Consider the following 15,812-nt stretch of genomic DNA (forward strand, 5'->3'; position numbering starts at 1 on the left):
TCTTCTGGTTCCAAAGGATGAGAATCTCCATGAGAGGAATGAACATAAAAATATGAGTTCACAAGCTTTTTTTATCTGATTAAAATCCACTTTGGGGTGGTGCTAAATGTTTACTGCTACACATGATAATAATTCTCCTGCAGTCCTGAGGGATTTCCTTTGGATATTTGCCTGGTCAGCAGCAATTATGAAGTGAAGGTAGCTTTTCCTCCAAACCCCTACCTCCCTAAAGCTATGTGATCTGATGGAGACAATCCATAGTTTAATTAACGGAAACGGGGGAGGAGTTGATTTTTTTTGCTTCACAAAAACTTCATTCTATTGCCTGGGTTCATTTAATCAAACCTTTTAAGTATACACATATATATCTACACATAGAACTAGACCTAGAATCTCTATCTTTATCTAGATCTATCTATCATCTATCTATCTATCTATCTATCTATCTATCTATCTATCTAAAATCCAACAACCAGATAACTTAAGTCAATATATTAAACATAGGTCAAGTTTCCCATGATAGAAAATGAGATTCTAAATTAATCCAGCTTCCTTCCTGTAACCAGAGGCAACGTTCTTACATCTTTAGGTGACCTACTTTCAAAAATTAAAATACTTCAAGCCTGGAGTATAAAAATAGTGCAAATCTGGTCTTTCCATGATAGTTCCCCCCCCCCACGGGAGAAAGTCAGTAGCTGATGACTTCCTATTCTAACATCCACCCCAACAGAGAGATGCTAGTCCTCATGCTTTTCACACTGCTGGTTCACAATTTAGTTGTCCAATGCTTTATAAAATTATCCATCCTTTGAATTGTAACACCACCACCACCACCTACTATGCATTAATATAGCACTTCATATAAATCATCAAAGCACTTCTTATACATCCTGGTTGTAGGAATGGGAGGGGGAAAACCCGGCTCCAGCCTTAGCCAACTCCACTGTTGTGGCCAGAAGAGGAGTGGTGGCAACGGGGGCTTCTTTTCCTTGGACACGGCCAGGCTGCCTGCTGGCTGATGCACTCACAGCCTCATAAGGAGCAATATCTGTGAAGCGCAATGGAGCAAAGCGGAATAAAATGAGGTGTGCCTATATATGTTACAGAGTAGTGGGAGGAAAAATTCTGGCCACTGTGGTGGCGTATAAAAAAAACTTTGATCTTTCCCTTTAATCTCCTCACCTACCAAACCAAGCAAAAACACCTCAGGTTTTTTTGGGGAATGTGTATTGAAGTATCTTCTTTAACTCATTATATATTGTCTCCCAGTAAACTCTAACTTTTACTGGCTCAGAATTGGAAACTGAAAGGTATACCAAAGGTAGAGGATTGGAGAATGAAATTAATGGAGTATTCGGAACTAGCGAGACTGACTGCGAGGATAAGAGACCAGAGAGATCAACAGGTTCAAGCTGACTGGAGTAAATTTTTGAAATATTTAGAAGTCTATAATTATGTAATTCACTAACAGGTGTGATAAAATTCTTGCAACCTAGTAGAACGTATGATTAAAGATGAAGGTATTGTAATATGGAAAATACAATTTGGGATTTAAGGGAAAGCGGATGAATGATGGAACTTAAAAAAAAACTAAAGTAGAGAAGGAAGGAAGTCAGAAAACTCGGCGGAGTTTAGGTATTATTGTAAAAATTGTATCTGACAAATGTGTGTTAAGCTTTGTTTATTTTTGGAAAATAAAAAATATATCTGCAAAAAAAAAACAGAGTAGTGGGAGGAGACTTGGTAGAGAGATACCATTTTCTGAAGCAGCCTCCTTTTATTTGTAATGCATGAGTTTTGCTCTGGCTTCCTAATAATAATAATAATAATAATAATAATAATAATAATTTTTTATTTATACCCCGCCCTTCCCGATTTAAAAACCAGGCTCAGGGCGGCTAACAACAAATATAAAACATTGATCAAAAACAACTTTAAAAACAGCACAAAGTACAACATAAACGTAGCATTGCAGGGCTAACTGGCCAAGTTAGTCCTTCTAGGGCCAGCAAGGAGACCAGGGAAGAGTTTAAACATGGGGTCTCAGAAGGGTTTCTTCATAGAAAAAGAGAAGGGGAAAAGGAATGAAGGATGAGGATAAATTGAAGGCCAGGCGGAATAGCTCATCTTAGAGGCCATGCGGAAGGAGATCGAGTCCTGCAGGGCCCTGGTCTTGTGGGACAGAGCATTCCACCAGGTAGGAGCCATCACTGAAAAAGCCCTGGCCCTGGTGGAGGATAATCTAGCTTCTTTAGGGCCCGGAACCCTTAAGCTATTATTATTCATGGACCTTAGAGTCCTCTGTGGGACATACCAGGAGAGGCAGTCCCGTAAGTACGAGGGTCCTAGGCCGCATAGTGCTTTAAAGGTCAAAACCAGCACCTTAAACCTGATCCGGTACTCCACCGGGAGCCAGTGCAGCTGGTAGAGCACTGGGTGAATATGCTCCCATGGCAAGGACCCCGTGAGGAGCCTCACTGCAGCATTCTGCACCCACTGGAATTTCTGGGACAGTTTCAAGGGCAGCCCCATGTAAAGCGAGTTACGGTAGTCAAGCCTGGAGGTGGCCGTCGCATGGATCACTGTGGCCAGGTCGGGGCGGGAAAGGGAAGGGACCAACTGCTTGGACAAAGGCAGGGGAAGGAGGCACAAGCTTAAAATGAGGACAAAATGCATCAGAATTGCTCTGTACATCTTAATGCAAATACAGTATTAGCTTTTTAGGAAAACCACCTTCCTCTTCATTGCTACAGAAATAAGGATTGTATGTGTAGATAAAATTACAAAAATGTGCTTTTGCAAGTCTTCCAGTGAGTAACATACTTGCTGCTTTCTCCTTCTCGCTTACTTTTGAGTTGTGAGACGGGGAAGTGACTTCCATTTTGTTTCTCATCTCATCAGTCAAATTGCTAGCTAAAAGCTGACAGCAACCCCACGAACCTGACATTTTCCCCACAGTAGGTAACAGAAAGCATGACTAAGAACTACAGGGAACAGAGGAGGCTCAGCTGGCATGCAAAATATTGCACAGAAGGGCAAAAGAAACCAAGTTGAATTCCTTGGAAATGGGTCTCGCAATTAGGAGAGAGATCTTTCTAGTTGTGTAAAAAAAGAGGTATGAAAATTGTCTCTCTGCTCCCACTTTGCATTCTTTTTGAGGATCCGTTTGAGCATTTAAAGCATTTTAAACAATGGCATGACATTGGAATTACAACCTTGGAAATGAACCATCTGGCCACTCGTCTCCCTTAAGGGGTGACCACCTGAAAACCACCTGAGAGACGACGCGGTGGAAAAAGAATGGGGAAAATTTAAATTGTATTTAAAAAAGTATTGTAATATTTGAAATTTTGATTCTAGAAGAAGGATAGGCTGTCACATGTATAATTTGAAGCAAATGAAAATTTCAGGAGATTATAGAATTTAGAATTTGATTGAGAATTTTTTTAGATATAAATGATTTTAGATTTTAAATGTTTTAATTTCGAAGATTGAATGGTATTTATAAAAGATAAGGGTTAAATTCGGAAGTTACGTGAAATATTCTGAGGGACGTAAATTAGGGGAAACAGGAGGAAGTCAGAAAAAGATGATAAGAAAATGGAATTTTTTTTAGCATAATGACATATTGTTTTTTGTTGTTATTTTTGGATGTTTTTTCTTTTAACTGTTTTGTATTTGGTTTTTCTTTTTTAGTTTGTTGTTGTTGTTTTTTGTTTTATTTGTTGTTGTTTTTGGAAAATACAATAAATATTATTTGAAAAAAAAGAAAAAGAAAACCACCTGAGAGAACAATGCACACTTTCAAAGAGTGAGTGCCATCAAAGTAAATGTCATAACTTAGGGTAAGCAATGTTATTGCATAACAATATAAAAGAAAAAGAAATATATGCTTGGATGTGAAAAACACCATAGTTAAGAATAAAGCAAATAATGGTTTCCAGTGAATCAACGAGTGAGTCAAACCGCACAATGTAAATGACAGCAGTCCCCTGGCAAACAAATTGCCATGCGCCACAAACCTAAGGAGGCTCACTGAGAAAGAGTCCCCACACTATCCAACAAGCCATAGTCCCATGCACACGCATGGTGCCTTTGTGATTTGAGATCCCTCCTCCCCAAATCTCCATGGCCTTATCGCAATTCCTTTTCTTTCCCACGAAATCGTCTAAGCAGAAACCTCCCACGCGTACTTAAAAAAAAGGAAACTCGCTTCAGGTGAAATCCAGTAGCAACTTTACACCTTGGTTTTAGTCCGCTTTATCAACTGCCTAATAAAGAGCAGCACAGCTCAACTAACGAACTGTAGCCGTGTTGGTCTGCCATAGTCAAAACAAAATAAAAAAAATGAAAAATCCTTCCAGTAGCTCCTTAGAGACCAACTAAGTTTGTTATTGGCATGAGCTTTCTGAAGAAGTGTGCATGCACATGAAAGTTCATACCAAGAACAAACTTGGTTGGTCTCTAAGGTGCTACTGGAAGGATTTTTTATTTTTTATTTTGTTTAAACCGAATGAATGTTTTCTATTGATTCCTAGTAGGAGGTGTACACAAAAAAGCACCTTAAATGAATTTCAGTTCTGTTACCCTTATCTTCTTGTGCTTCCTGCATAATTCTTCACATTTGCCTTCTTTAGCGGAAATCTGGTGGCCAAGAAAGGAACAGTGTGCATAGCAATGTATTGTATTTACACCATTGCATAGCAATGGCTTGTATATACACCACTGTATACTTGTAACGGCAACGTTTTGTATGCATCTCTGTATGAGATTGGAAATCATTTTTATGTATCAAATTGTCTTGATATATGAATTTGTTTTATTGTTGATGTCTTTATTGTTAAATCACTTTGCGATGTTTTACAGCAAGCCATTGATAGATGGAAATATATAAACAAATGATACTTTATGGAGATGGGGGGACTCATTCAAATTGAATGTGCTATTTTCCTCAAATGGAAAAAAGGAAGTCCTGTATTAAAAGCTATGTGTATATAGTGTAATTTTTACAGTTCTTAAAGATTAGGTGCTGGATTTATTGTTTTATATGTGCTGTATATTCAGAAGCTTTTAATGCAATGATTTATCCTTCAATCTATGCTTCAGGAAATAATATTTCACTCTTTTTATTGAAACTTATTTTTTCCAATAGGATTATTAGGTTCTAAATCACATATATTCTGTTTCTACGGAAGAGAAATGAAACACCTATTTCCTACACATGAAAACTCAAAGAGTTTTCAGAATCTTTTATGTGATGTACACTTTTGAACTGTTCAATTAATTTCTTAAATTAAAAACAATTTTGTGCATTAAAAGGCAGATTGAGAGACCCAACTTGATAGCCTTCTAGACCTCCCTCAAGGACATAGTTGTCAACCTTCCCTTTTTTTGCAGTGGGAAACAGCGCTGGAATAAGGGAATTTCCCACAAAAAAGGGAAAATTGACAGCTATGCTCAAGTACGAGGTAAATCAATACAGAAATGACTTGAATTCTTCCGAGCGCAATGCAAGTATGGGCCAGAAAAGATTCTCGATGGCTAGAAACTATCAGAGAAGAAAGCGGGTGGGAGAGACCACACCTGTACTTTAAACAACATGATCTCCGGTCACAGTTCAAGACATTGCTAAAGAAGCAAGTCAAAGCAGCAGTGTCTGTAATTGCAAGCCCCGACTTTGAGTCAATGAAATACTGTAATAGATTCTGGGGTCATATCCAAGTTTCAGCATCTGGCATCCAGCAGGGGTAGACTTTGATAATATGGCACCTTATTAGGACAAAATTTGGTGTCCCCTAACTTTGAGCAGGTATAAATTTAGGTTGTATCATCATCATGATACATGAGAGCCAGTGTGGTGTAGTGGTTAAGAGCGGCAGACTCGCAATCTGGTGAACCGTGTTCGCGTCTCCACTCCTCCACATGCAGCTGCTGGGTGACCTTGGGCTAGTCACACTTCTTTGAAGTCTTTCAGCCCCACTCACCTCACAGAGTGTTTGTTGTGGGGGAAGAAGGGGAAGGAGAATGTTAGCCGCTTTGAGACTCCTTAAGGGGAGTGATAAAGTGGGATGTCAAATCCAAACTCCTCCTCCTCCTCCTCCTCCTCCTCTTCTTCTTCCTCTTCTTCTTCTTCTTCTTCTTCTTCTTCTTCTTCTTCTTCTTCTTCTTCATCAACATCATGATGTGCCCCCTTGACTCGGTGCCCTGTGGGGTGGGGAACCACCCACAGCGCCCTAAATCCAGCATTGCCAATGGGCCCCACTGTTGTTACCTGTTCCAAGTCCCCCATTTTTCCGGCCTGGTCCTCTGAGCAGCACTGGGTGGCTCAGTTTAGCTATCACAAATTTCACACAATGCTGCTTGCTGTTAACGTCACTGCTCTTTTGCCTTTAGCTACAATGGCAAGGAGCTGAAACCCACGTTAGACATAACAAGAGGAAAAGCACTGACCTGGTGTTATTGCCATGCCATTTCCGTTGACGACAGATCTTTCTTCCTCCTCTTCCTCTGGGGGCTCTATCCCAGTCTTCTCCATATTGCTCACCGACTTATTTCTTTTGCGTTTGCCTTCAGCACTGGGTGTTGCACCGGGGAGTAACTGGTCTGTTACATTTAACAATAATGGGGTTGGCTCTGCTGGAGGCTTTGGGGTACCGTAGTAGTTGTCTAGGACAAAAAAAGAAAAGGAAAAAAAGAGACCACAAATGGAGCTGTGTGAAAACTACCCATTTATTTCACCATAGTTTTCAGCTTTGCTTTGTCTCCTCTCAGACTTAGGTTTCCATGAAACATCTGTAGAGTGTTTTGGATATCTAAACTGAAAAAGCAGCTGCACAAACTGCGGTGCAGCATGATAACAGAGGTCTGGCGCATGCATGTCAACTAGTTCCTATCCTCTAGTTATAGAGAGGAGTATGTATTAAAATGTGCATCAAAATGTACATTCCACTGAGAGCGATGCAGTACTGGCTTTCTTCTTATAAAAGTCCACAAGACGTAAAAACCAATGAAACAACTTTTTAAAAGAACTACACCACAGACTTAGAAATAAAATAGAGGCGAAATGAACCACAACCAACAACATAATAAAATAATCAGCTTGTCCACGCCAGAGTTTACTGTGTGTTTGTAGCTGTTTGCATTCCTATTTTATTTGACTCGTTCACGTGATGTTACTCCCAGGCTGGATCTAGACACATCAGAGAAGCAATTCAGTGAAACGCATTGTAAACTCATACAGGGAAATCTGGTAAGGAAAGATAGGACTCCAGAGGGCCACCTGGTGTCAAAGTGTTATATCGCATATACAATGCATATAAAGGGATTTTTCTTTACCAATCTAGCTGAGTCCTCAAACAACACAAATCTTGGGGCTCCCTCCCTGTAAATTTGGCTATAATCTGATAAATTGGGAAAAATTGGGCTCCAAACCACGCAACTGAGTTTAGTGTTTTAGGGTGGGGGCCACTTTCTGCGACAACCCTTTCCATGCCCACTCCTTACTCGGTGCTTTATTTTCATTTCTAGCTGTGCTTGCAACTATTTGCAGCATGCTACTGAATGGAATAGGGACGCGGGTGGCGCTGTGGTCTAAACCACAGAGCCTAGGGCTTGCTGATCGGAAGGCTGGCGGTTCGATTCCCCACGACGGGGTGAGTTCCTGTTGTTTGGTCCCAGCTCCTGCCAACATAGCAGTTCAAAAGCACGTCAAAGTGCAAGTAGATAAATAGGTACCGCTCCGGCGGGAAGGTAAATGGCGTTTCTGTGTGCTGCTCTGGTTTCGCCAGAAGCGGCTTAGTCATGCTGGCCACATGACCCAGAAAAACTGTCTGCGGACAAATGTTGGCTCCCTCAGCCAGTAAAGCAAGATGAGCGCTGCAACCCCAGAGTCGTTTGTGACTGGACTAAAATGTCAGGGGACTATAGCATATATTTCCTTTATATTTGCACAAAACTGCACAGAGAACTGAACCATATCAAATATTGTCAGCTGAGAATTTTCAATTGCCAGTGTGCTTCTGTGCACTTCCTAGGTGGGGGTTGTTGTTGTTGTTGTTGTTGTTTAAACCAAGGCACTCATACAGCTATCTGCATGCATGCCCTATCAGCATTTAATTGGCACCACAGAATCAATAAGTTACAAGGCGAGGAAATACAGAAAAAGGAATGCCTGCTGGTGTTATGGGAAAGATCAAAGATGCGCCTCATATACAAATTCAAGTATGTGTGGCTGTGAACCACTCTGATCTACTTCAAATAGGGGGAACTTGGATAAATAACTAAATAATGCTCAAATGTGGACAAGGCCCAAATTAAACAGAAAGGTCTTTAAAAGGCGGGGGAAACTAACTAGGGGGAGCTAGAGAGATCTCTCTGGGCCAGTTATTAATATGTCAAGTGTCCTTTACCCACAACAAGGGGTAAATTGGTTGGAATCTGGGAAAATGAGGGTTTTGGACAACTGGCTGCAACAGCAAGACAGTATCAGTGCTAGAAATTGAAAATAGTGGATTGCTGCTTCATCTTTAACCAGCACCATATTTAAGTTCTTAAAGCACATCTGTTCCTTCCTCTTGCCTATGCTCCCTGAAGAGCCAGTGATAGCACATTTGTAAACATGGAGCTGTTCTGCTATTTTTAATTGAAATTGTATTTTGTTGGAGAGACAGTTTGAAATGGTTCAGACAGGTAGCGTCATGTGAAATGCAAAAAACGCCGGGGATTTTGAGGCAGAATAAATTCACAGTCCAACCCTCAGCACAAATGTTCTGAGCTAAGCAAGCCTATCAAAGGCAATTATTTATTTATTCCATCAAAAGAGTTAACTGCGACACCGATGGGTGTACAGATCGCTGCAAGGTAAGAGAATACTGGCTGACCCAGGGTTACGCAGGGAACTCTACGGCTCAGCAAAGATTTGAACTCGAGTCTACGTGCAGCCATAGCCGGCTGACACTCTAATCACAACTTCACGCTGCCCTTATTGGCACAACTGCTATGAGGATGTTTAGCCAGAGTACGTGATTATTCATTGTACTGTATCTTTTCTCAAGACATGGGACCTAAAATTATCAATTTAACCTTTAAAGCCCTGAATGGCTTAGGACCAGAGCCACAGGTATCTGTCATGGATATTTCAGCTGAAATTCTTGCATTGCAGGGGGTTGGACTAGATGACCCTCGGGGTCCCTTCCAACTCTACAGTTCTATGATTGTTTTATCACGTTCCCTCGTATGGACCTGCCTGTTTGGATGTCGATAATCAGCCCCAGGGAGAAGCTGGGCTGCAGCATTTTGTACCAGCTGCAGCTTCCAGACACAGAGTGCATTGCAGTAACCCAGTCTGGATCAGTAGAAGGTGTACAGACTATAGCTTTTTCAGAAGTGGTTGAGTCACTGCTTTTTTCAAGATGTCTGGGATCACTTACTCCTGCAGGGATGCCTTTACCTCGGCCCATGTCACCTCCCCCTCAGCATGCTTTAGTAATCCCAGAGGGGCAATGGTTGGGGGGGACACGTGTTTGGGTGCATCACTGAAGGCACCTGGTCCACATCTGAAGGCCACATCAACTCAAACTGATTCCATGATGTTACAGTAGATGCACTGGACATTTCATAAATGAAATAAATAAATACATACATTTTAAATAGCCACCGCTAAGACAGACAGACAGACAGACAGACAGAAAGGCGCAATTTCACATTTCTTTCAGCAAAACATTAATGTGTCAGAGAAAGCCACATGCAAAGTACTGAAAGGCAGTTACAAAGTTCTCTAGAACCACTGAAGCAGGAGTGGCTTATCTATGGCCCAAGAGATGTTCCCACCGACTTTTAGGTATGGACTGCTTTTAATAAAAGGGCTGGTGTCATGCTGTTTTGATTGTCATGATTTAAACAGATTTTATACATTTATTTATTTATTTATTTATTTCTCATATTTTAAGTAAATAAATGTATGTATGCTGTGGTACCAGAATTCCCACTCAGCATGGCCAAGGGTTAAGAATAACGGGAGCTGTATAGACCAGCAATGTCTAGGGACCTCAGTTCAGCCACCCCTGCTGGTTGCAAATATTTCCTCTTCTTCACTGCAATACTTAATCATATGTGACTCCTCTAATGCACTCTACTCCGAATTGCTCTTGAAGGCGGTTTGGATGTTAGTTTGAGTGAGGGAAGAATATAGCAGCTTATCTGGTGACTACAGCATTTGACATAAATCTTCATGAATTCATTTATTCATGCTGTTGGAATCGACCACACAAACTGTTCACCTGTGGTGGTGAGGGGGACGGAATATGCTCCTTGAAATCAGAGTCTGTATTTTGTGGTCTGAGGTGCATCATTCACCCCAAAGTCAAGCTGTATAGTACCCAGAGCTGGTGAAATTACTATGGCAAATGGGGCAGAAAAATCCCATGAGGGCATCTCTCCCGGACAGCATAAATACAACAATAATAAACTAAACAACTATTTGCTGCTCTTGTGTGACATCCTAAATCAGCTGCCTGAGGAGGTTGCCTTCCTTTCCCTGGCCTGGCTTGCAAGAAATAGCAAGAAAGTGGAACAGTTAACACTGAAATGAACACAGTAGCAGAATCTGAATCTGCTGTTATCATGAGAAGTGGGAAGTATGACAATATACCAATAAGGCATTGAAAGTTCACTTTTCATCCTCAAGACAGTTAGCTGGATTTCCCCCCCTTTCAAAACTGAAAGAACAGCTGACATCGTAATCCACCAGCAATGGGCTGGATCCATTTCCTTATGCCAGTGAGGAGGACAGATGTGCTGAAGCGGGGTTTTCCAGTGATGCTGGAGCTCTTCCAGGGAAAGCAGCTTTCGGTAACTTCTGGAGAGCCCTGATAAACGAGAGCTTAATGTAACTTTCGGCATCCATCCTCTCCAACTAGCCTGCACACAACTTTGTGGGGTGTGCGTTTTAGATATGCTTTCTGTCCCCAGACACCACCCATACAGAAGAGAGAAAGCCCCAATCACTCTAGGGACTAAATTTGTCTGCTACTTCTTTAAAACAAAACAAAATAAAAACACTCCACTTGTCATTAGAGAGGGCAGAATTCTTCTTTCATCCATCCGTCCATGCATGTGTGTAGACAGACAGACAGACATGCACACATACACATTTTGGGCACCATTCTTCATCCGGACACGGCTCCCAGAGCGGCTTACAAATCCCAACAGTAAAACATTTTAGGTTCAACATTTCATATTTTCATTACATCCTGGTTCAAGTAGAGCCCTTTTGTCCCAAAATGTTCCCTAGTTCCTAAACAAACCCCAGTCCATCCTCCGATGGATTATCATTGCTTTGCTCTGCCACAGGTAGTGGCATCCCTTTGGTCAATTGGGCTGATGAAGAGGACTCTGATTGAGGCGCTGAGCTTTTACCTTATGCATGACAAAAAATATAAAGCATTTTGTTATGAACTGGATTGGTATGGATGTTTCTCTCACAACAAAATTATCAGAATAGGTAACAAGCCAATGACTGACAAGTTCCTGTTGCTTGGTACATCTGGCTTTCTTCCATCTTTACTTTTCATTTCCCTTAGTTCAAAATTTTGATTGATTTCATCTTGATTTGAAAGATTTTAAAGAGTTGGAAACCTCTGTGGGTCTAACAGCCAGTCCTAGCATTTTATCATTGATTATAAACTGTCCCTCAGTTCTAGGCACTCAGTCAGAAGCCATTTACAGGACATGCTATGAACACAATTTCCAAACATTTGTTATCTTAAAATGTGCATAGTGCTTCCTGAAATGATCTCATTTGATTCCTCAGAAAAAAATGGACCATGAATTGCAGCCCAAGCCTCTCAAAGTGACGTCCCATGCAAAATCTGGAGTCGTATTTCAGTTTTCTGTGAGTGTTTCTCTGAAGTTGGAGAAGCAGAATTGGTGAAAGTCTTGTCTCAGTGAACAACATATTAACTATTTTCTCTTGTAAAGCTTTCAGTCAAATGTTATATAGATTGTGCCAAAAAAAAAAAAAGTTGCCTCGAAGTGCAGGAGATTTGCTCAGGATTCAAAGTCCTTTGCAGTTTAAACCTGAAATCCTGTATAGCTGCATTTCTGTTAAATCAAACTGAAGTCAATTGGGGATTATGCATGCAGATCCTTGTAGAGGACTGCAGCCTCTGGACACAAGCCATTAAGGTTCCATGTCTCTTTTGTAGAAAATGTATACCTTTTGTGTGTTTAGGGAAGTTTTTAATGACTGATGTTTTAATATATTTTTAATCTTTTGTTGGAAGCCGCCCAGAGTGGCTGGGGAGACCCAGCCAGATGGGCGGGGTATAAATAAAATTATTATTATTATTATTATTATTATTATTATTATTATTATTATTATCATTAGCTTTTACTGGCACACATTTAGCCCCACAGGGTTCAATGCAACAATCATTCCCCGTGGTTTTTACCTTAAGTACCGGTAAATGTCATCATGAGTTAGAAACTGCCATGCCCAAATTACCAAAGCCCTGCTTCGTTTGGAGCGTATGGTATTCAAGGAATCTGAAAATACTCCGCTTTCTTGGTGTAACATAAAAGCAGAGTTTTGTCCTGTTCCCTAAAGGTGTGCTTCTTGTCATTTGTGAATTAGCAGAGATGCTGAGATAATGTTACTCTTAAAAATGAATGCCCTTTATTTTCTGGTACGCATGCTTCGGTCCTTGTTAGCTAAGTCAGAAAGTACAATTCTAATTATTTTTGTCAGCCTTGTCCCTAAATGTTTGGTAACAGTGTTGAGTGCCCTTTAAGATCTAGGATTATTAACTACCCTGGCACCCCGCAAATACAAGATTACATCATGTCGAAACTACCAAAAACTTTCTCCCCTTCTCAAAGTTGCACATCACTATAGAGCTCCAACTTCTCACAGGGCTTCAGGCTAGTTTCGCAAAACTACAGTTATTATAGCTTGTGGTGCAAAGGCCTCCTGACATTAAACCATTTCAATCCGATGCCTGCCTGATTTCAAATGGGAGAGAGTTCCATAGAGTTGGGCCCACTGAAGACACAACTCCTTGTTGACACTTCTGGTCCATGGGTAGGCAGCATTAACCTCCCCAGGTGATTTCATTCATTGACCAGCGGCATACAGGACAAAGTAGTTCTTAAGGGATCCTGGGCTTAAATTGCTGAGGACTTAGCTCCCAGTGGCACGGCAAGAGCAATGGTGCAACAAAATGACCACAGTTTTTGTACTGTATGGCACCAAGCTGGCCTGAATATACTAACAAGGCCAGAGGAGTTTGTTTCCAAGCAGACGTGTATAGTAGTGTTCTGTTAACATATTTTTGTTTACAACCTAGTCGCAGAATGAGGTGTACTAGACATAGATCTAGATCTAGATTAAAGAACACCAGTCACTAAGAGTATGAGTTGCCATTTGTTACACATTTTATCATGGTTTCGGGCCAGGATCCAAAGATACGGTAACTACTTTTCATATGCCAGATGGGTTTCCTTATGATTCTTGCAGTCTACTATCCCCAGACAGCACACTGTTATTCAAAAAACACTACTGGGCATCAAAGGGTAGGGTAGTACAACCGGTATGGTCGCACTATTGTGTCATGCTGCAGGGGTTACCAAAACAATGCTGTAGAATGGAAGGTGTGTTCGTGTGCTGAATTTTAGCATCACACAGGGCAGTGCTGAAATCTGAGAGCCAAATCCACCACTATGAGCATGCTCAGGCCTTCAGGCACACCTAAAGCATCTGCTTGGATTCTGCCTACAATCTAAATAGTACAACTGATGTGAAAGCTGTTGAGTCTTGCAGCACAACACAAGGAGGAAAACAAAATGCAGAGCTTCTAAGGGATGGAGGGCATGTAAGGCGATCAGTAATAGAAAGAGGATTAGTTTAATGAATAAATTGGGATTACGGTGTGATTTCCTATTAGCCTCTACTAATGTTCTATAAGCACTTAGATCAATATCTCCAATGCAAGTGGAATTGGGATGCAACAGTTTGCTAACTAAGAGACCAAAAAGTGAACCCTTTCATCAAGGGCAACCAAATGTTTTTGAAGTTTAAGACAGTCACACAGTCCGTGCAGATTGGAATCAATGTCCATGGCAGATTAATGCTTCTTATCTTTGGTTTCTCATTGACAAGCCATTTTGCCTGGGGCTGATTGCATTACTTCTGTCTCATCTCCCACCCTGTTTTCTCGGACACGTGCAATTTTGATACATTTCCACTGAAACATTTGTCTGCTGGCTACTGGAAACAAACAGTATCAGTTCTATAAATTCTTCTTGATGCAATGGTTTGCAGGCCTGTTTCTGCAAATGTATCTGTTGCATCACAAGCACACATCTAATCTGGGGGCCCCTGTTTAGGTCTGAAAGGTGGCCCCAGAATGCTCTTGCTTCTAAATGAATGAATGAATGAATGAGCTGGAAAGGCTGGAGGGACATTCTTTGTTCAACTCTGGTTTGTATAAACAAGTGTACAAAATAAACTCCTAAATGGGGCAAGTAAACACAAAGTAGGGATGAACAGAATTCAGACTTGCGGCATCTGCTTGGTTTCTTTGTTTTCTATTAGAAGGCCAGCTGTGGGAATACACTTCATGGGTTCCTTTGAACCCGCGGTTATTTGTTTAATTTAATGATTATTTGTGCACTATTTTATTTATACTTCCTCACAAAAGTTAAAGTAAAAGTAAGAGACAGTGGACATTTTGCCACTGAGATCACTCCGCCTAAAAGTTAGTTCCAGAGGTTTTTTGAAGTTTTATTCTGCTTCCCGCCTTTTTGGGGGGCAGCAACAGTGTTTCTATTGGTTAATATATTGGTTATGATGTCACTATTGGTTATCAATAAAAGGCTGAGGCTCCCCGCTTAGGCATCTCAGTTCGGTTATGTTATTTTGGGGTTTAGTTTAGTTTAAGGGTTTTTGGGGAGCGGGCTGGATGGGTTGGATGGTTTAGAAGCGCGTGTAGGATTTAGTTAGGATATAGTTTGTGGAAGATCCTTTGGTAAAGGTTTAGTTAGGTTTTAGTTTAGCATAGGCTTAGATCGCGGAAGATTTCTCGGTTTAGTTTTATTTAGCCTTAGCATTGCGGAAGATTTGGCGGTGCAGGGTTTGTTAGTTTAGGGAGAATTTTAGAATAGGGCTAGGAACAGTGAAGTGTGAAAGCCTATGCGGGTCAGCCAAAGCCATTCAAAGAAACATCTGTGTCTGTATTTAGTGTTTATTTAGAAAAATTTCGGGGTCTACTTAGCCTTAATGCTTGAGTACATAACTTTAGTATAACTCAGGAGGTTGCAAGTATTTGTAGCTATTTTCACGAGGCATTTTCATCCGAACCAACTCACGCACCTTCAGACTTAGCTTGGCAAACAGCAATCCGGTGTGAGTTTATGCTCCGGAATTATCGGATGCCTCGTTCGCAGGCCGGCCGGCGCCCGTGCTTTTTACGCATGTGAGGTGCTGGCCGCTTTTCCCCGGCAACTGGAATCCCACGTGTAGGTGGCCTAAACTTACACGTGGGAAGCTCCAGCAAAGAATCCCCGCAGCCAGTTAGAACCAGGGGCAAAAGATATACACTTAGAATGGTTGTGAACAATTCCTGGGCCCACCTCTGCACTGATTCCACTCACCAGCCCAATTTGTGGGCCTTGTATACATGAGGAACACCAGTGGTCAAAGGGATGGGCAGGCACACACACACACACACAGTGCAGGCAAAATACTTTAACTTGATTCATGACGGATACAACTTGATGGGAATTCCCTCATGACTGCTTAACGAGGAGTGGGGAAA

At 41.3% G+C, this 15,812-nt stretch overlaps 1 protein-coding gene across 18 annotated transcripts in view; it reads right to left on the reverse strand.

The window, feature by feature from the left end:
- Nucleotides 1–15,812, reverse strand: part of MAGI2 (membrane associated guanylate kinase, WW and PDZ domain containing 2) — a 600,602-nt gene that overhangs the window by 225,280 nt on the left and 359,510 nt on the right. For all 18 annotated transcript variants that reach the window (XM_033162889.1, XM_033162886.1, XM_033162885.1 and 15 more), the window contains one exon: nt 6,451–6,666. In XM_033162889.1, the coding sequence (XP_033018780.1) occupies nt 6,451–6,666 (216 nt within the window). The remainder of the gene's footprint in view (nt 1–6,450; nt 6,667–15,812) is intronic.

This window comes from Lacerta agilis, chromosome 10 (genome assembly GCF_009819535.1).
Source record: "Lacerta agilis isolate rLacAgi1 chromosome 10, rLacAgi1.pri, whole genome shotgun sequence".
NCBI lineage: Eukaryota > Metazoa > Chordata > Lepidosauria > Squamata > Lacertidae > Lacerta > Lacerta agilis.